This window comes from Pelecanus crispus, chromosome Z (assembly GCF_030463565.1).
Source record: "Pelecanus crispus isolate bPelCri1 chromosome Z, bPelCri1.pri, whole genome shotgun sequence".
Taxonomy (NCBI): domain Eukaryota; kingdom Metazoa; phylum Chordata; class Aves; order Pelecaniformes; family Pelecanidae; genus Pelecanus; species Pelecanus crispus.
Window position 1 is genome coordinate 51,609,250 of NC_134676.1, and position 20,465 is coordinate 51,629,714.

The window sequence follows — 20,465 nt, forward strand, 5'->3', positions numbered from 1 at the left end:
GGGCACTTGGGAAATTCTCATGTCACATCTGAGATAATTAACTCTCAACCTGTATCCTGTCTGCATAGATGCAATGCAATATCTTTAAAGGTAGAAGATGCATTTTGCACACCTATCATAAGCTGATAACACAATAAAAACAGATATTATAAAATTAACGTAAGTGTAGATAGTTCAAACTGTGATTTTCCAAGCATTTCAAAACAACTTTTCAATGCTTACAGGTAAACTTCTCATTAATAACACTAAGCTTTGAAGTGTTTCAATTAATTTCAGCTTTAAATAAAGGAAGGGAAAAGCTGTAAAGGCACATATATCAACAAGGGTCTATGTCAAAAATTTATCTGTATCACTACGACATTATAATCTGCTTATCAATGTTTCACATCTGTTTTTTGGCTCAGCATTGTCACTTTTATCAGAGGTCCCATGGTATCTGGGTTTACCATGAAAATTCTCATGTCTTTTCCTCTCTCCCGTCTCATGGAGTTTTCTAAATCCACAACAATCCATGCCAAAGATGAAAAGCTGAAATATTCCCCATGATATAATATATGATCATCATAACAAATGTGTAATGAAGATATCATATTTATATTTCATGGACTTTATACCAAATGGGCTTTAGCCTATGTGATTTGTAGTTAAGATTCTTTGTAATCAAGATATTACCTAAAGGATGTGCTACAAATTGGTACACAAACGTGAACACAAGGGTACAAAACCCTTTTTTTGCTGAAGTCTAACACAAATTTCAGTGCAAGTACAAATTCCCTAACTTCCAGAACAGTGTATCCGTCTGTCATGACCACCATCTTAAGGCAATACTATTTAAAAATCTGTAATTTTTGAAGAATAATATTAAAATGCCGAAGTAGTTAATACCCTTGTTTCGCTTGCCATTTTACAGTGTTTTACAACGACTACACATACACACAGAGAAATACACACTCCTCAATCTCTGAAAAATGCACACAGATGCAGGAAAATAACTATGTTATCAATCAGCAGCACTCACTATGCTATTCACTAGTCAACAGGCATTCACTACACACAAAACAAGATTGCAAATAAAATACAAAAAATTTATCAATTGTAATCTTTCCCATTTCTTTTGACAAAAGCACAAAATGTGCTTCCTAAACTCATGGTGGTGTTTTAAAATCAGATGTTCAGTCACTGCCATCAGCAGTAAAACTCATGAACCTGACACAAGTTCCTCCAAGTGACACAGCTTTCTGTGCAATGTAACAGGCTGGTCATCAGGTTCAAGTGACCACCTCTTCACATGCCAGCTACTCTCTTTTCATTAGAAATATCAACTGGCTATAGACTCTTGCAACACTAATGTCACATCACTCATGGAGTCCACTTGTTCAGCTTGGGCCACTGTTTCCAGAAAAGTCACTGCATTTTCAACTACTGTACACTTGCTCTTTGATCTCCAGAAGAATCCAGTAGAAGTGACAAACGAATTGTCAAATGCTGAAATTATGTGTTCAAACCCCGTTTCCTTTCCAATTTGTTATTTTGAGGTCATTGTAACACCTGACATTCTGTTTTTACAAAAATACCTTTTTTTGTCTCAATTTCCTAGGTCTAACTAGTTTTGTCTGTTAGCATTTGCTGCTACTTACTTGTCCTGTATTGTAAGGCATACAACATGTTACTAGGTAGATGTGGTGGTGAAAATTGCTTCTCCTAAGTAATGTGCCAGCAGGTTCATTGCAACATCATGTATAAGCTTTCATAGATTCTCCTTTTAAAAAAAAACCCAAGCTTTAAGAAGAAGTTTACTGAAATTAAACATATGTTATTCTTTTCACAGATTTATTGCTTCAACAGCACATTGTAAATGGACTCCACTGTACACTCTTTTTTTGGCAGCAGCTATCCAGAAGTATAGTTTAATTGTAGTTCGCTTTAGTCAAATTAGTTGTGTCAAAACACTGGAAGAGGCTCAATGCTTTAAAATGCAGAACTCATCTCAAACCCTTTTAAGTCTGGCACTGAGAAGGCATAGCATAATTTAAACATACATAAAAAATTTCAAAATCAGTAGTGCACCATAACTCAAATTTCAAAATATTAAATGTTAAAAGGAGGTAAATAGGACACTGGTGTTGAGCAAAACCCTATCGTTCTTAAGATGACTTTATGGAACAACTACAGAAACCTTTATAAACAATCACCACCCTATACAGACTGTCCCATAAACTAGGTGTGTGTATGCTGTTTTTTCTCTCTATAGAGACAAGTCTAATCTGTTCCAGTTTGAGGTAGCTGAAGCATCTTTAACAATAATTCATTGAAAACTACTACCATAAGGCAATTTAAAGTGCTATTTTCAAACACTTCAAACAGGAATGTAACAAATATGAATTACAAACTCCTAAAGCTAAATGTACCATTCTTTCTGTATAGTCTATTTTTCTAAAAAATAGGTGGCAACCAAACCAGCTGTGTTGAACTGCAGATAACTTATTCCCAATGTGTCACATTAAGATAATTTTGTTACCTAATGATTTGCACTATAGATAATAGTAACCCTCAGGCAATTTAAAATTGTAGAGATTGAAGAGTTATAACCAGATAAATGCCATCTGTGAGCCAGATTATGACATAAAGAACAGGGATAGCCAACAAGAGCCCCAGCATCTTTACTGAAGCCAAAGAACGATGGAAATGTGGATCTCATGGAGATACCAGTCACTCATGTGACCTCATTTTAGTGCCATCCAACCTCTGCATATAAAATACATCCATAAATATATATTTATGAATAGTTATCAGCAGGAACCTCATGAAATTCAGCATGAGTTCAAGGATGAGTGCCTATTCCAGCCCCTGGGACAGATTCACCTGCTGCACTGGTATGGACTTCCCATTAGGTGGGGGGGTGGATGGATGGATGGGTGGATGGATGGATGGATGGATGGATGGCAAGCAGATCTCCTAAAATGGACCTGGTGGTCTTTGTGGGCAGTAGGTGGGGCATGGAATACAACAAAGGGATGTATGCAAATAAACAGAAAAAGCATAATGAAAAATTTACATAAACCTACTGAAGCATAACATACATGCAGAAATAAAGGAAATGTACTCATAAATATCTTTGTCCAAGGTATTAAAAAAAAAAACCTAATAGCGCTGCAATCCTGCATGAATAACAGAACATTTCTGTGTACACAATTTCTAAAAGATGTAACAGCTTATTCAGCGCTTCCTCAGTTTAGGCTGAATAATCCCTACAACTCTGTTCTGCTGGAATTTGTTTTTTTCTGGTAGTAACAGCTGATCTATGCCACTGTCTACATCAACATCATCACCTCTCACAGACGGGACATGTACTTGGCTGTGATGTTGTACTAAGTTGATACTGTCCTGATCTCTAAATTTTAGTCCAATTCTATTATTTACTTTTTCTCTGTCTTTGTTTTAAGTTTTGAATTCTAATCTTGTTCTGTCACTGACTTGCAGTATAAATTTGGCCAAGATATTTATGCTCATGTATTCTTAACTAGCATTCAGTTCGGGGGGTGTATATGTATATGCTGAATACTAATAATCTGAGACATTCAAAACTAGTGGTTATATTTTAAAATTTTGACATAAACCACAGTTTAAAGCCTAGCTTTCAGTTGTAATACCTACAAAACAAACAATTGCAGCTGCATGCAAACATACATACATGAAAAATGTTTGACAGAAACATAAATACTCTAAATGCCTCTTTTTTTCCTGTTACCATGTTACACAGATAATTCCTACATAAATAAACATATATTTTTACTAAATTGCAGCTACTCAGATTCTGAATACACTGTCCACAGCTACACTTCTATTAATCTATCAAGTGTTTAGGTTCTACGTCCTTTAAACAAAGGGGGAAGAAAAGGAGAGGGGAGAGACATACTATACATAGTATACAATATTGAGATGATCTGGACTTTGAGTTTGCACTGCATGAAATTCCATTTTCTTTCACATACACAGTTTCATGTTCACTCAGGAAAAGTGTTCCACAGATCTATCTTTAAAATCATAAATTCAAAATTATTAACACCTAAAGATTTATACTTAGAAACTATAAACTAAGAAATGCAGACTTACCACAGGCATGTTCTTATTTCTTTTCCTTATGCAGCACTCTGGAAGTTTATGAGGTACAGAAAGCCTACTCCTCTTAGCACAGATGACTTTATTTTATAAAATTTTAAAATCAAATTAGCGTTTCTGATCCAAGTGCTACAAGCCATTGTTGAAATGGGAAATGAAATTTTACATTACATATGTGACAGTCAATTTAAAACCTATTTTCAAGACACACTGGATTAAAGACCCACTGAGAAAACTTGATTTTTAAACTAAAATTAAAAAACTGTATTGTATGCATTTGCTACAGGTAACTATTGCAAGGATTGACTAATATCACTAAGAATGGAGACAGCTATTGGCAAGCCAGACTCCATCAGTGGTGTAGCTATTAAATATGCAGAATATCTATAAATGCACGCAAGGTGCACTCGGCAGTCCTTAAGAAAACAAATATGATATTTTCAAACTTAGATGCCTAAAGAAATACAGATTTTATGGCAACCAAGCCTATGTCACAAAAGAAAACATCACCTATTCTGCCAACCCGCCATGTAATGAATTACTGGTCTCTCTCTGATCATTTCTCCTTTTACTCAGTAGCTCCTACTGCTTATCTCAGAAGGTTGAACTGATTAGTAAAACTAGTTAAGAGTCTGGAATTTTTCTTATCTCTCAAGTAGTTTTGCTTCTATTACAGAAGAAACAGAAGTTCTGAGGAAGGGCTAGAAAGCCTTAAATGTTGTCTTTTTATTCCAGTGATGTAAGCTGAATTACTAAAAAAGGTATCTTTTCCTCAGAAACCTGCCTACTATTAAGTATGTACTATTTTTTTTAGAATAATGACACTAAAGACCATCCTATGTCTCTTTCAAAATGACTGTGTTTATGTCACCTATGATCAAGCACTGATATTATGGTAAGAGGGTAACCATATTATAGTTAAGATCAGAAGATAATTTCTCAATTTTAGAATGTTAAAAAGGAAGACAAATGAGGTGGTTGTTATGCAAAAATCATTTCATGGATGCAGCCCTCAAAACTCTCGGTCTGCTCTGGTCAATATATGCTCAATAAAGCAAGATGCAGTATTCCACCCTCTCTGTCTAAACCCTAAGCAGATCCAGATCTGATTTCATATCAATTTACATCAATGGTAGTGCTATGATAGTAAATGTAACGTTATGTTGTATAATCAAGATTCTGATTTTATGGTGTCTAGAAAAATTCACTGCCTATATCTTTATGTTACAAAATTAATTTATTTAAAAATAATAATTAATAAATGGAGCTAGAGCTAGTAAAGAGAAGGAAACTAGACGGCAACATCTGTGCAAAAGTAATGAACTGGCCACCTATCTTATTCCTCTTCACTTGCATGAAAAAATTCTATTCATCAGAAATCAATTTTATTAAAATGGAATTTATTATTCTACTGAGAGAACACATAAACTTTCTGTACCTGCAGCTCTAAATGGTCAACTACAATCAGAACCTTTTTTTTCTTAAAGAAGTTCTTTCAGCGGTCTCCCAGCATTTTGGCCTTCAGGTTTCATATTTTGATCTGTCCTCATGTGGGCCAGTGAATGACTTTTTTATTTTATGAATTCTCATTTTCATGCAGGCCTATGTTTCATGAAGCTGGAAGACACAGTAATAGCAGAGCAACTCACAAGGGCCGTGCCTTCAGCTTGGTTCATAGAAACACAGTGATCAGAGCTGACCATGATTCAAGCACAGTTTCCAAATGAACTAAAGGAAGTAACTACCATTACAAAAGGAAGCATTAACCAACTACCAGGGCTGATAAACCAAAAGAAAAAATTCAAAGATATCAAATGCTTGAGTCCCATGGACAAAGATCTTCATTTTGTCCCCTACACATTCATACATTAAATACATGTTTTATGTGGTTGTATGACTTCAACTCCACTGTTGGTGCATGCACCAACTGACTAATGAATAAAGATGCTTCTTGTCTGCTGCCTGAAATGTTCTGGAAAGCCTGATTTTATTTTGCTTCAAGAAGTATGCTGGAGCAACATGCTCAACCAACCACAGACAACTAATACAAACCAATAAAATAAACTACTATCAAACTGAAAACCAAGATACAATTATACTTGAACAAGCATGATACAGCCCTTTACTTTCACAATTCAAAGCAGAACTGGCATAAAAATCCATTTTTAAAACAGCCACCTAACCTGTAAATTATGTCTATCATGTTGTCATAACTGAGTGATGCATAATGTTAATAATCACTTGGTTTTGCTCATCAATTATGTGCTATATTAAATGGAACACCACCACTGATTTACTATTTAAAAAAAAAAAAAATCACAACCCCCATCATATCACCTTTCCAGAATAATAAAATAACAGCTTCTCTAAAGTATGCCAGGATTTAAAAAACTCTATTCCATAAAACTTAAGTTCAAAATTCTTTACAATGAACTGGTTCATTTATTGTATTTCATTTATTATACAACATTACAGTAATTATTATTATTGTATTAGAAAGTCCCTTTGCATAACTAAACATGACTAGTCCTAGAAAAAGCAGGACCTATGGAAACATATCACCTATGGAAAAAATCCTTGCAATTAAAGACTCAGTGCTTGTAAAGATGTGTTTCTTTACAGCATTTTGGTGTTACATGAGTAACTTCAGCACTTCTTGTGGTAAGACTAAAAACCACTCTTTTGGAGTGCTACTGCTGTACCTTTAGCTAATGAAACTGCATTAACTCCATTTCTTTAGCGCACGCCTGGATTTAATCCCATGAGAATCTGAAAAGCTATTTTATGCAGGCAAAAATGTAATAGTACACAAAGGATGAGCAGAAAGCATTCTACACTTAGTCCCATGCAGGAGATTTAAATGGAAAATATCAGCAATTGTGTGTGTAACCTACATTAGATAAAACACCTAGTCTAGTACCAAAAAGACCAATACAAGGGATCCAAGTTTAAATTGATTCATCCATGTAAAACATTCAAATAGTGCATACCAATGAGCTACCAATGAGCTACCATTGTCCAAACCCATATGCTTTCATTGCAGCCACAGAGGGGTGTGGCACAGCTCCAAAACCCACCCATGATTGCCCATAGAGAAATTTAATCTCTGCTAATCCTTATTGAAATATCTATCCACGACTCCATTATTTTGGTTTTCTTCTGAGAGGGGCTGAACTGCATTCAAAGACTACTTAATTCACAGCAACATTCCATTAAACTCCATTTATTTCAAATCTACAATTTGCCAAAACTACTAACTGTGGAAAACAGTAATTCAAGAAAGGAAAATATATTTATGGGCATAGAACTAGAATCCAACAAATTAAGTTAGTCCACCTATAAAATAAAGTTAGGCTTAGGCTTTTTTATGTCTCTATCTAGAATTACATGAATCCAGAACTGGTGGCTTTAAGATAAATAAATGAAACTCTTACAATTTATTATCATTTTTGATTCACACTGCTTAAAAAAGGCAAAAATATACAGAAGTCATATACTTCTATGACTCCACTCCTAACTGATATTAGTTATCTAAATTTTTTTTCCAAATGATGTATAGTTTTTTGCTTTTAACTTCTAAGCCTAGATTCTCCTTCGCCTTTTTGGGGAAAAAAATATTAATTTACGTTTGCTTACACATAGAAACTAAAGTTCTGCTACCCTCATAAAAGAAGGAACAGTATCTAATTATTTTTCAAGAACTATTATTTTAACTGAAAGGAAAAAAATAGATTTTAGAAGGCCTTTTTCCTTTTTTTAAAAGCTAGAGAGCTTGATTGTACGTGCATAAGAATACAAATGGTAAGCAGAAATAGAGTTTTGATACTAGCATCTTGAACCAAGTAGCATCAGTTTGGTCGCTTTTAAGGAAATTTGCTTATATGAAACAAGCAAAAGATTTATCACCCAAAATGAAATAAAAAAGGAAGGAATTATTTCCTTCCATTATTTCCAATGCAAATAATTTAGTGTTAGAAGCAAAAACCCCCAAATGGACACAGAAGAAATCTTTGTTATTATGCTTCCTGAGATAGGTTACTACAGAAGAAACAGGTGATCAGACAGAAAAAGGGAAACATGCTAGGACTATCAGCCAGAAATTGGAAAATGAAGTTTTTTATATGCATGATTGTATCCCTTTTAGTCTATAAACCCTCTTCTATTTTTAACTCCCTCACATGTTACTTAATAAATATTTGGGGTGAGGGCCATTTATGTCATAGCGGGACAAATGAGATTGGGGATCTATCTAGGCATAAAGTCACCTAGGCAACTTCCCAGCCCCTAACTTGTTACAATCTTGTAAACTCTCAGAAGACTTAAAAATTGCCTGTTAGAAGAGTTCCACGCAGCGCTTACAACAGAAGCATAGATCCAGACAGCTTTATGCTTGGAGAGTATTTTTAAAAAGCAAATTAAGCAAGACCACAGTTAAATATTAAGTCCTGAGAGTATGTGTACAAACCTGGCTTTATGTTCCCTGCACGTACATAAGAACTCACCCTTCACCCACTGCTGCATCCCTGAATAACAGGCATTCAGCTTTTTTTGCCCCTTATCATGTCCCCTTTTTTTTCCCATCTCCCATCTTCAGAAGAAAAGCAAAGCACTTCATACAAGAAGCCTTGAAGCCGAGTTACACCTGAGTTTTCAAGGTTACAATCACCAGGCTAGTCAGTGCTCCCACTGACAAAAAGAGCACTGAGAAGTTTAAGCACATCTGAAGCACAGTTCCAACATTTTATATAAAAGATGGCATTACTATAATGGCTCTAGCCATTACTTGGGCACTCCTCCCAGGATGCCCTCATCATCCCCTTAAGCCCAGAGGGACGTAACAGGACATTTACTCTGTACTGAACCATAAAAAGTTGTCCCCAGCTGAATTAACACCACCTGCAGAAATATATGTATTTTCCTTAACATACTGCTATCTAAATAAGCTTGACCTGACTTGACCCAGTTAAACTTCTGACATCTAATGAGAACTTAAGGTAGCCCAGCTGAGATCATAAAACAAGCATATGCAATTGTTGGAGGATAATCACACAGAAACTAAATCACTTCACAAGTCAGTTTTGGGCACATTTCTACATTTTTGGATGCAAAACTCATTCAGAAAATAATTCTGACTGAAGTACTGGTAGACCCAAGAAAAACATTCACAGCACAGGCTTCCAAAAAATTTTACTTCTATTCACTTACGTGCAGATGCATGTATTATTAGTAACTAATGTTACGATATTGATTTATCATTCTAAATACATTCTTCTACAATTAACACTAGAAATGTTCTTCATTCTTTCCCTTCCAAGTAATGCTTCTTTGCTTATTTATGCCATTATTAGAAGCAATAGAAATAACCAAGATGACCAGATTGTCCAGGCAATGACAGGTTAACAATAAAAGGTTAACTGAACTGCTAATGCACAACAGATGTACATCTGATTTTAAATCTAACATAGATATTTTGGGCTATTGGTTTATAAAAGTTTGACCAACTACCATCTGGATATGCAATATAACACACACTTGCAAGTGCTCAGCATATTTCATGCTATTTCCATTACATTGGTGCTTCTGCTAAACAAAGAGCAACCAACCAACCCTCATGCTATGTCCCTAAAGTCATCAGTGAGAGACCCAAGCAAACCAAGGAAAGCCACACACTCTGCAGAAGAACTTCTGCCAACATCTCATTCTCCCCCAAATCCAAATGGCTTCGACTTGTCCCTTTCTACCCTGGTAGCTCTCTTTATCATGTAGCAAAGAGAGATGTGCATCATTTGCATGCTACCTCTACGTGACCATCAATTTTCACAGACTCCTCCTTGAATATCCTCACCTACCATCAACCCCACAATGACTCTCGTACCTGATGCTTCGTACTGTTTCCCCCCCGCTTCCCAGCTCCCCTATTTTTATGGTATTACATCTTAGTAAATCATGGATGTTCCTAATTTTTCCCCGTCACAATCTGTCATTAACTACCACAAAGAATCTCCATTCTTGCAGGTCCAAGAAATCTTTTTAAAAAGAAAGACAAAGAACTGTGCTTTTAAAATAAAATTACAAGGCTTGCATCCCAGAGAACGTTTTTTTCTTTTAAAAATCCTGGTTCATTTGATACAGAAGAAAAAATCGGCACATATCATGAGATACAAATAAAAGTCAGGGACAAAAGACTTGAAGAAAATGCTGATTTCACTAACCTTAATAGTTGTAACTGGGAGAGGCTCAGTGCTCTGTCTTTTTAAAGCAGTTACTTTCAAATTAGGGGGTCAAAACTTTACTAATTTAATTAATGCAAAAACTTTACTCATTAATGGACTTACCCAGTTTTTCTGATTTACTGTCTCACTTCTGTATCTTGCAAAATAACCTTGATAATTTTATATTATTAATTACAATGGGTAGAAATCTCAAGTGATTCACAACAGTCTCAATTTTTTTTAAATAAAGCTACTCTAGAGATAACATTTCTCATTTCTAATTATGGCTTGGAAACATATTGCAAAGGAAGTATTTGTACTGAAACTAAGTACTTGAGGAGAACAGCAGGCTATTATAAGCAGGATTGGAATCACAAATCAAACCTATCTCAAGATGGAGTGATTACATGATTACAGGATAGCTCTTAGAAGGAGAAAGGAATCATTACCACATGGTCTGAGGCATCTTGGCCCAACATCTTGCATACCATGCCACAGTGTTGAACATTAAAGGAAACAGACATCATTACAGTTGAAACATAGTCTCGGCCTAAAGCAAAACTAATTTTCTAAACCTTTCAGCTTTACATTAACACTACTGTTCCTATGTTTAGAAGTCTTATACTTCTTATCAATTAGCAAGAGCGCTCAGATACACAAAACAAAAATTCAATCAAATGATTTTTCATTCAGAAAAGCAAAGATTAATAGCAACAGACTGCAGCAGCAGAGCTCGAGAAGAAAAACAGAAACAGTTTTTAGTCCTTTATCTTTACATAGATCTTTGTTGTTTCATGGTTCACAATGACACTAATCAAACATTTAAAGGGATATAATCTCCAGTACTCCTTTTCTTTACAAAAAAATAGAAACGAACCATATTTAGTTGTTCTGTTTGCAATTAGTTTGCTGTTCAGGTGTGATAAAGCAATCTTCGTTAATAGTGCTTTGCTTGTACATATATGCTGGTTATTCCAGCTGGCCACAGTCACTTTCTTGATTTTAATTTTCTCTCACTTCTCTACTGTGTTTTCAGTTGTGCTTCATTAGAAGTTCAAAGTGAGATTATAATGAAGAGGTTTTAATATAACAGAGAGATTAACAAAAATATCAGATAAGCCTATGCTGGAGAAAGACGCACCTCTGCCTAAGCGTGCCAAAGCAACCTCATGTAAACAACTTGTGTTGTTTTGCTGGAGACCAGACTTCTAGAACCCTGGCTGCCCTGCTCTCTCCCATGTTCCACTGCCATGTAAATCCAGGAGGAACAACCCAGCTCAGATTAAACACATGCATTGAAAGTAAGGGTATTCTCGCAGGAGCACCACCACATTTCATTGGTTCTTCTACCTTATGCAGAGGTGGGAAGCCCAAATTTTAGTCCAACACTCTATTTTCCCAGGGGTGCTTCTGTTTTTTTCTGCGAAGAAACCCACTTTCATAACAGAGCAAAGCTGCTTTCTGTTCAGGGCTAACAATTCCACTCATGCCCTACCTCACCCACCTATTTCTACTGATGACAAATTTTACACTGCCCATTTAAAAATGTTTAAAGCACAAATAAGGCATAAGTTAAAGCGAGCAAAATAAAACTTGGTGAACCTGTGACCTCTCAGTAAGGGATACTCACAGAGTACTCTCCTTCACATATTTCTGTCCCTCTCAGCAAGTTTCATTTCTTCAATAAGCTCAAAATGCAACAGTAGGCAGGCTGTGCACTACGAAATAAAGAGTTTAGATAGGTAACTGAAAAAGTCTCCAAAAAACCCACTTGTGATTTCCCATATCTTTCCGTCTTGTGTTAGCCCTAGCTTTTAAAAAGAGGGGATCTAAACACATATTGTACTACTTGTATTTGTCCTCTCTTTCATTCAAAGATCCCAGGAAGCTGGGTGTATAGGAGGGAGCGTGTACTTCATTTCATCCTGGCAGCCTGTAAGGATAATCCTATTTAATTTTATAATCCTCCTTCTGCAATGTCAAACTTTAGCCTGTATATATCAAATGGACCATGAATATTGCTAACGATCTTTTTTCTTCCCCCTTTTATGAAAAATTGTTGGTGACCTCTGTTTTCTAACACTTACCCTCAGCACAAAAGAAGCTGTAATTGTCTCCAATTTCTTTTGGAAAAGCATCTGGTGTGGAAGTTACTCAATACTGATGTGTAACTGCAACATCACTGAAGTGGGGAGGCAGGGGTACTATTTTTGGTTGACAAGAGGCTTGGTATTTAACCCATTCAAGCTTGTATGTTGGTACCGTATGGTCCAGGATGTATAATAGGGTAGTCGCTCTCCCGCTTGATCGAAGCAAGGGAGAAGTCTTAAAGGTCTTACACTAGGAGCTCACAACCTGTAACAGCACAGCTCGCCAGGGAAATTTATGAAGCCCATGAGTTGCTCCTGACCACCTGCTCCAAGAGCCCCACAAAAGCAGGAATGCTCACAAAAGCAAGGATTTACCTTGCATGTGCACTGCACAGCAAATGTCAGGGTCACTACTCACACCCAATGCAAACAATCTGTGCATTCCCAATCAGTCTGACCCTGTGCCAGGAAAGGAGTTGCAGCAGGTTAACCAAGTACTGCACTGCCACTAAAAGAAGCATACAACCAAAAGCCAGAAGCTCAGTACAGCTCTCCAAAACTGTCCAAGCTGTCCAAAAATTCAAGTATACGTGCCATGTCAGACACTGCTCTCATTGCAGGAATCACTAGGAAGTGTAACTAAGAACTGTATTCACTGGGAGTTTTCCCATATAAAAATGTTGAAACACTGTGGTTAAAATCCTTCTCTAGGAGGAGAGATGTCAAAACAAGGATTCAGGCATTTCTCAGGCTGAATCCTACCCTCAACAGTGCCTGTGTGCAGAATTTTAGGAATACAGATTTTTTTTTTAAAATTTTATTACTATTGTTCTACTACGATTTCATTCTGCTTGTTCTGAGACAACCTGCAAAGTCAGACTATCCTTGATGGACAGGTACAAAATAAAACATTCCAGTTTTGTAGAAGCTCTATTATGTGTCCTGAATTTAAGGGTCATGTGAATTTAGAATATCCTAAAAAATCTAAAATCTTTGAATCCATCATGTGTAATTCCCTCACTATTACTTAACAGCACTAATCTTCAAAACACAGTTTGTCTAAGAAATAAAAAAAATCATACATTTCCTGTAAAGGTGATTCCGTTTTTTTTCAAATCTTACTGAAGTACCATACAAGCATTCCAGGAGCCAAAGAAGGCACATACTTTTTTTCACATCCTAATTTCTTTCAGTTTTCTTGTAAAAGTAGGATGTTACCATCAGAAGTATTTCTTTAAATGTTGTTGTCCAATGATATTTGGCACATCTCTGCACGACACAGAACTACCGACATCCATTCTTTTGCTGATACTGGCAGCATTGCTCTGGATAGTATGTATGTATGTATGTTTTTATGTATGTATAACAGCTGGAGTAAATCTGTGACTACTTGTCTATAAATTATTGATCAGATTTTTAAATACCAGCCTGTTAAGGGCAATGAGGCCTAATAAAAGCACCATACACTTCTCTAGAGAGAGCTCTTCCCTGGATTGGATTGGAGATGTGTTAGGACTTGTTCCCACCAAAGTCACTGGGATGCACGTTAATTTTCATTGCAAATCATATTCGACACTGACTCTCCAGGGATTTAGAGAACTATAAATATGCCATTGATGATTTCACATTCCTAAGATCCAGTAAAAATACAGAACCACACAGACAAATTTCAAAGCTTCTCTCCAATAAATTAACCCAGCTGGCAATGCTGTCTGTTTGGGCAGACCTCCACACATGTTCTATTAGACAACCTGCTAAGTGCTGCGATGAACAGCATAGCTGTATGGAGCTGCATTCTCCCGTCCATCCTCTGTGTATACATTTGCTCCTGTTTGCACTTCCAAACTGTCTAAACATATCCCATTGCTTTAGTTATAAGAAGACATTCAAATCCTTTCTCTACCTAGCTGTTCTCTATTTATTGCAGACTACTTCAGGTAAAAAGAAAAAGAAGAAGAAACATTGGGAAAACCCCTGCCTGTCACCACATAGCCATAGAGTACTACCTTAGCAATTCAGTGCTGAGAAAAAATGACATTAAATGCCTCTCTTTCTGAAATGAAAGGTGTCAGGGATAAAGCACGCTTTTGCCATGTTTACAGTTCTCTTTGGGGAAATGCAGTAAGACTGCTTCAACTTCCATGCTAGCAGCAGAGCATATCGTTGGTAAAGAACCAGTAGCCAGATTTCTTAATTTTAGGTCCACAGTAAGTTTCTCCTACAGTATGCTCTAAAAGAACTACCAGTTGTAAGTTATATATATTACCAGTTACAAATAAAACTGTTTAACAACATTTGACATGCTTTTTTTTCTTATTTCAAATACTATGGCAAAACACAAGCAAGTAGTAGAAATGAACATTTAAATAATTAATGGTCCAGCTCTGCAATTCATCACTTTCAGAAGAGCAGTCTCACTGGCATCAGGAGGACTGCTTACATTCTGGTATTTGTCTAACGATGAACAACAAGTAGGCAGTCAGCATACAGATGGAGAATTCTTGGAAACCTCTCCTTATTAATCTTCACACAGCACCAGTGCAGAATCCCAAAGCATACTCTGAGCCAATCCCATAGAAGTACAAAAGGATGTAAGAATCCACAAGTGTTTTACCAAGGAGTTGCATAGGGCTGTCACCACTGATCATGTGAGCTCTGAGATTACACCAAGGTCACGGTGATGGAGTTTCTAGACAGTCCGTGCGTATCTCCAGTTTGATTAGAAAATACCCACTGAGTTGTTTTTCCTTCATTTGTTGAGAGAGATTGCCAAATGAAGTCAATGCTGGCCGTCCGAATTTGGTTAGTAATTATCTGGGAGTACAGCTCTCATTTTTCACTTGTATATTCTCATGATTAACATGGTATGTTATGAACCCCATTATTATCACCCCTCCATAGTTGCTTTTGACAAACAGCTCAAGAAAAAGCACACTACTGAAGCTCTACAAGAACTGCAAAGTAAGAAATAGGGGGGAGCTTTAATATTGTGCTGTACATTACATGTTTTACCCAACTGCAACTAGTGAACTACTTGAAAAGCATCTAAATCCCACTTCAAGGGGATAAGGTGCCTAACATCTGCAACAACATTCTTCTGTCTTCCTGCCTACAGAAGGAGCAGTTAAGACTTCTACATAGGCATTTTTTCAACTTCATGAATGTCACTGGCATGTCAAGTGTCTCCATGCCTTGAGAAGTTGGCACCAACACCAACATCCTAACTTGGATGGCACAACAATTTCATGCAAGGCCTTTTTTTCATTTTACTGAAGGTCCAGTTTCTTTTCACAAAAGTAGTGCTACAGCATCAGCCACACATCTGTACTGCCATGTATGACCCTCCCCTGCACATAATAGCCAAGCTTTTCTCTTGGCCTTTATATTACTTCACCCTTCCTCCTGTGTGGCAAAATCACTGTTGTCTGTCAGACTACAGTTACTTTCCTCAGTGAATAAAGAGATTCACTAAAAGGCTACTATCGAACGAGCAGAATGATGGAAGCTTTGCTGTTAGACAGAGATGCTGTATTTCACACTGCAAAGAAAAATTGCTGAGTGGAATCTAAGCTGCACATTAAGGGACTTACAGCCCACTTGTTTGGCTTTCCAAAGTGTATGCAGCCTAGTAATCCTAACCCAAAGTCTGCAAGACTTTGAAATGAGAGTATATCTAAGACATTCATACCGTATTTTCTCTGAAATGTCTTTATATTTAAAATGAAAAAATAAATTGTAATTGAGGTAACTACAATAAACTATTTGTAGGCTCACATTTTAATGGATTTTTACATCTTAAAAGAGAAAATGTAGTTTGAAATATTGCTTGGCTCTTTTTGCAGGGCAAGGCCTAGAGGAAATGGTGGAATATGCAATGTATGTATGATGTTTTTTCAAGACTCTTGGAAACAGAGGAACTTATATATGTAATAGAGCCCAAGCAATGACTGAATAAAGAATGACAAATAACTTAAGATTTGTTATGACAACTTTGACATAATAGCACTGTGCAATTTTTTTTAACTATGTGCCTGATGCGGCAACGCTCACAGGAAGAACAGCTGCTTAACTATTTCACTGCAAACAAGACTATGCAGTTGAGGATCATGACACCACCAGTCAACATCAACAACAGTTTCCAATTTTATTTGAGATACATAGAATAGTTTGTATTTCAGCTGCAGCCTTCTGAATGGGGAACGTGATCTGGGCACATGCATGCTTAGACAGCCAGTAGGCCAGGAGTAAACTGGTACTCCTAGGAAGAGTCTGACTGAATCAAAAATTACTAATGGGCCTCCTAGGGAACTGGGGTCTACTTAAACATTGAATTTCAATTTATAAATCAAGTCAAAGGAATTACAGATATGCAATGATGTACATCACTTTTGAGCAGACATTTGTGATAATTATCTCTACCAATTTCTTTGCAAAGAGTTGCTCTAACCTAATTTTACCCATACTCTATGTAAAAGTAAGTAAAATTCTAACAAGAGGGTACAGAAGTCAAATGCTTTTCCAGAACATAAAAATCCTTTACCTGGTTGCTTTCAAACCACCTTCAGTTGACTTTCAATATTTTTCTCGACAATTAATTCTGCTACCATGCTTTGGAAAATCTGACAAAATGTCAATAATTAGATGCCAACCACTTAGAGTTGTGTGAAACTTGGCGGCTTCACTTTGCAGGAGTGCAGGCAAATATTTTATTTGGTGTCAATCCACCTATGTTCCTATGTTTGGGTTTTGACTTTTGAATAAGTCCAAACAGGCAAATGAATAAGCAGTCAAAATTTCCACATTTTACCTGGTTTCACTTCATGACCATGCAAATAAAAACCAGGCAGGCATATCTTCATGAATCAACAATGGAACAAGTTAGATGCTCAGATTTGGAAAGAAATACAAGAAAACATCTATCATGTGATTGTGGCGACTTACACCCATCTAGCCACCCAAAAAATCCAGGGTCATGATGATGTTAACTCTCCCTAGCGCCATTACTGTTTGTATTCTATATTCTGTAAAGTGCTGCAGGCGTGTGCATTTATGATGCTATATAAAGGTCCAAAATGAGAATAATAGCAGTAAGAATAGCAGTTTTTGTTTTAAATCCTGCCAGCATTTTACATCATCCCAGCTGCTTTCTACTCTTTCCATCCACCCCCAGGTATCTTGGGATTGCAGCTCACTGGATCACCACTGCTGTTGTCAGTGTGCCCAATTCTGGTCTTTATCTGGTAAAAATCGTGACTGATCCAACAGAAATTATAGCAGGTGAAATTTGTCTTAAATAAGGGAGGTATGCCACAGAAGTAATAATCATTCAAAAGGTCTGACTGTATTAACATTTCTGCTGAGAACATACTCATTGTGTACTTCTATGGAGGAACTGAAAGGAAAGAAGGGTGTGGAGTCCCAAATCCAAGTAACTACAGGTACCACATGTGGGAAGTTGTGAGGTAGAGAAAAAAGGCCAAAGGGATGACAGGAATGAAAGAAAAGGAATAATGAAAATGAGAACACAGATGTAAAATATTGGTAGAACAGTCTGAAAGACAGAACAGTCTGAAAACTGAGAAGATAAGGAAGATAACACAGATGAGAACTTGAGAATGTAGGATGGGAATGAAAAACAAATGGATTGCAGATGGACTGGAGGAGAGATGATGATAGAGGGAAAAGGAAGGAGAGTGAGCACGGAAGTAACTAATTACAAGTACACACTGAAGACCAAGATAAAATTAGGGATGGAGATGAGAAAAGTTGAAGAAAGAATGGCGTAATAATAATAATGAGATCCAAAAAGAGAAAGGTATGGGACTGAGAGACAAAAGCCTATCTGGAAATGGGACAAAGAACATCAAAACTTTACAGGATAAAGGCAGAAGTAGTATTTGAGAAAAAATTATGAGTGGGATAATAGAAGTATGAATGGCAAAATGGTTAAAAGTGAGTACAGAGGTAGGACCCAAGAGGATATGAAAGAAAGACAGCCTCAGGAAAGGGATGGGACTGAAAAGCAGCAGATGAAGCTGACACTTGGATGGAGACCTTGGTGCTACCCCTGCATGCAAGGTCATCTTACCAATCCACCACAGGTACTGAAGGAGGCGAAGGAGCCCGGGTAGCGGAGGACAGCACCACTGTAGTAACAAGCTCTCTCAGGTTGCGACTGTGCAGCACCGGGTGGGCTTTTGCCGTCACCCCCGAGTCGCTCCTCCACAGCAAAGCCAGGAGCCAGGAAGCGGCTGTCCCTCTTGAGCAGCAGGTAGAGCTCCCGAGCAAAAGCCGGGATCCTCAGCAGCACCTCATCTCCGTCCTCTGCTGGAGGTGGTGGCGGGGGGGATGGTGGTGGTGGCAACTGAGAGGCAGCACCAGACCCCTGGGGCAGGGGGGACCAGTGGTAAAACTCCTGAGATTCATACTCATCCTCAGTGTCCTCCTCCTCTGCCGCCTCCCCCACAGCCTGCGCCTGCCCCTCCACCGAGGAGGAGACTGAGCGCACCTCCCGGGAACTGCCGGCCACCGGGCTAGGTGTGACAGGAGCACTGAGGGTGCTGCTCCGGTTCCCACAGCTGGGGTCAGCGCTGCAGCCCCCACCACCACCGCTGCCACCCGCCGGCTCCTGCTGGCCCCTGCTCCACAGCGCGGGGAAGACGATCTCCCACTCCTCAGTTTCTTCTGAAGCATGGAGACCTGTGGGAAGGCCAGCAGATGCTTTAAGTGAGTGGAGCACCCAGCAGCACACCACAGCGCCTGCCAGAAACCTACCCTGTACCCCCCACAACACGCTCCCTCAGGCTCCCAGCCTACCAAGCATGCCACCCAAAATACAGTGGGGTCCATTTGGCCCTTTCATCCTGTCCTTTCACAAGGCAGAGGGGCCAGCCACTAGATGTCTCTGTGCCTGTTCGGGGGTCTGGGACCCACCACGGTCCTGGTCAACACCAAGAGGGAGCTGGAGCTCAAGCTGGGCAGAAGTTGTGTTTGTACCAGTAGCTGGGGATGCTCTCCTTCATGACCGCCACCTCCACCCAAGGAGAGCTGCACAAGCCTTTCATCATTTAGACGAAGTGGCAACTTTTTCGTACGGCTAAGAAAAAATTGGTACTTTGGCAGGGAAACCCCGAACAAAAAAAATGTGAAAATTTCAACCTTGGTTCTCAGCGTGTTTTGCAGCACCCGCTATGATTTCAGAAGTGCGGCCAAATGCACACACCCCCCATTGGCCACACGTTCGCGAGTGCGCGTACAAGTGGCAGAGGTATGCGCATGCTGTGTCACCGTTATAATGAAACTGAATTGTAACTGCTGGTGTGCGATGCCTGCGTGTTGCATACGCCGTATCAGAATTTAAGCAAAATTCCCAGCACACCAGCATTATGTTTATAAACATATGAGTACACACAACCTCCAAGAGCCTGAGAGAGAAGCCGGGTTTATGCACCCACTCATCCTCCACGCTCCAGCAGTAGCACTGCTGAGGTGACAGGGCTGCGTACGAAAACCGGTACGGAGGAGCGCGTCGCAACGCACCCTCACAGCAGCGGAGGCGACGTTCTCTGGCCGCCCGTCGGGTGCAGGGGCCGGGCACTGCCGCTCAGGCGCTCAGCGAGGGGCAGGCATCGGCTGCCGGCAGCCGGCGGGGCAGGGAGGCCGCCGCGACGCTCGGCCCCGTCCCGCGGAAGGCGCGCACTTACCTGCGGCGAGCCCGCTTGACAGCACGCACAGCTGGTAGAAAACGCAGCAGACGCGGCTCAGCCGCATCCTCCCGCCCATCCCCACCGGCTCCGCGCCCGCGGGACGCCGGCGGGCGGGACAGGGAGGGCCGCGCCGAGCCGGGCCGGGCCGGGCCGGGCGGGGAGCGCCGCGGAGCGCGGCCACCTGGGCGCCCGCCGAGAGACCGCGGGCGAGCGCCAAGCGGGCGTCCCGGCGGGGCGGGCGGGCAGCACCGGCAGCGCTGGGTGCGCGGCGGGCGGGGGCGCGGGGGCGTGCGTGCGCCTCTGCCTGTGCCTCTGCCTGTGCCTCTGCCTGTGTGTGC

General features: G+C 39.3%; 1 protein-coding gene across 1 annotated transcript in view; it reads right to left on the reverse strand.

Annotated features, from left to right (window-relative positions):
• The window catches only part of ADAMTS19 (ADAM metallopeptidase with thrombospondin type 1 motif 19), a 156,661-nt gene extending 136,458 nt beyond the window's left edge, over positions 1–20,203 (reverse strand). The window contains exons 1-2 of the mRNA XM_075726524.1: positions 20,125–20,203; positions 18,510–19,120 (exon numbers count right to left, since the gene is read on the reverse strand). Of these exons, the coding sequence (XP_075582639.1) occupies positions 18,510–19,120; positions 20,125–20,203 (690 nt within the window). The remainder of the gene's footprint in view (positions 1–18,509; positions 19,121–20,124) is intronic.
• Positions 20,204–20,465: the final 262 nt, after the last annotated feature.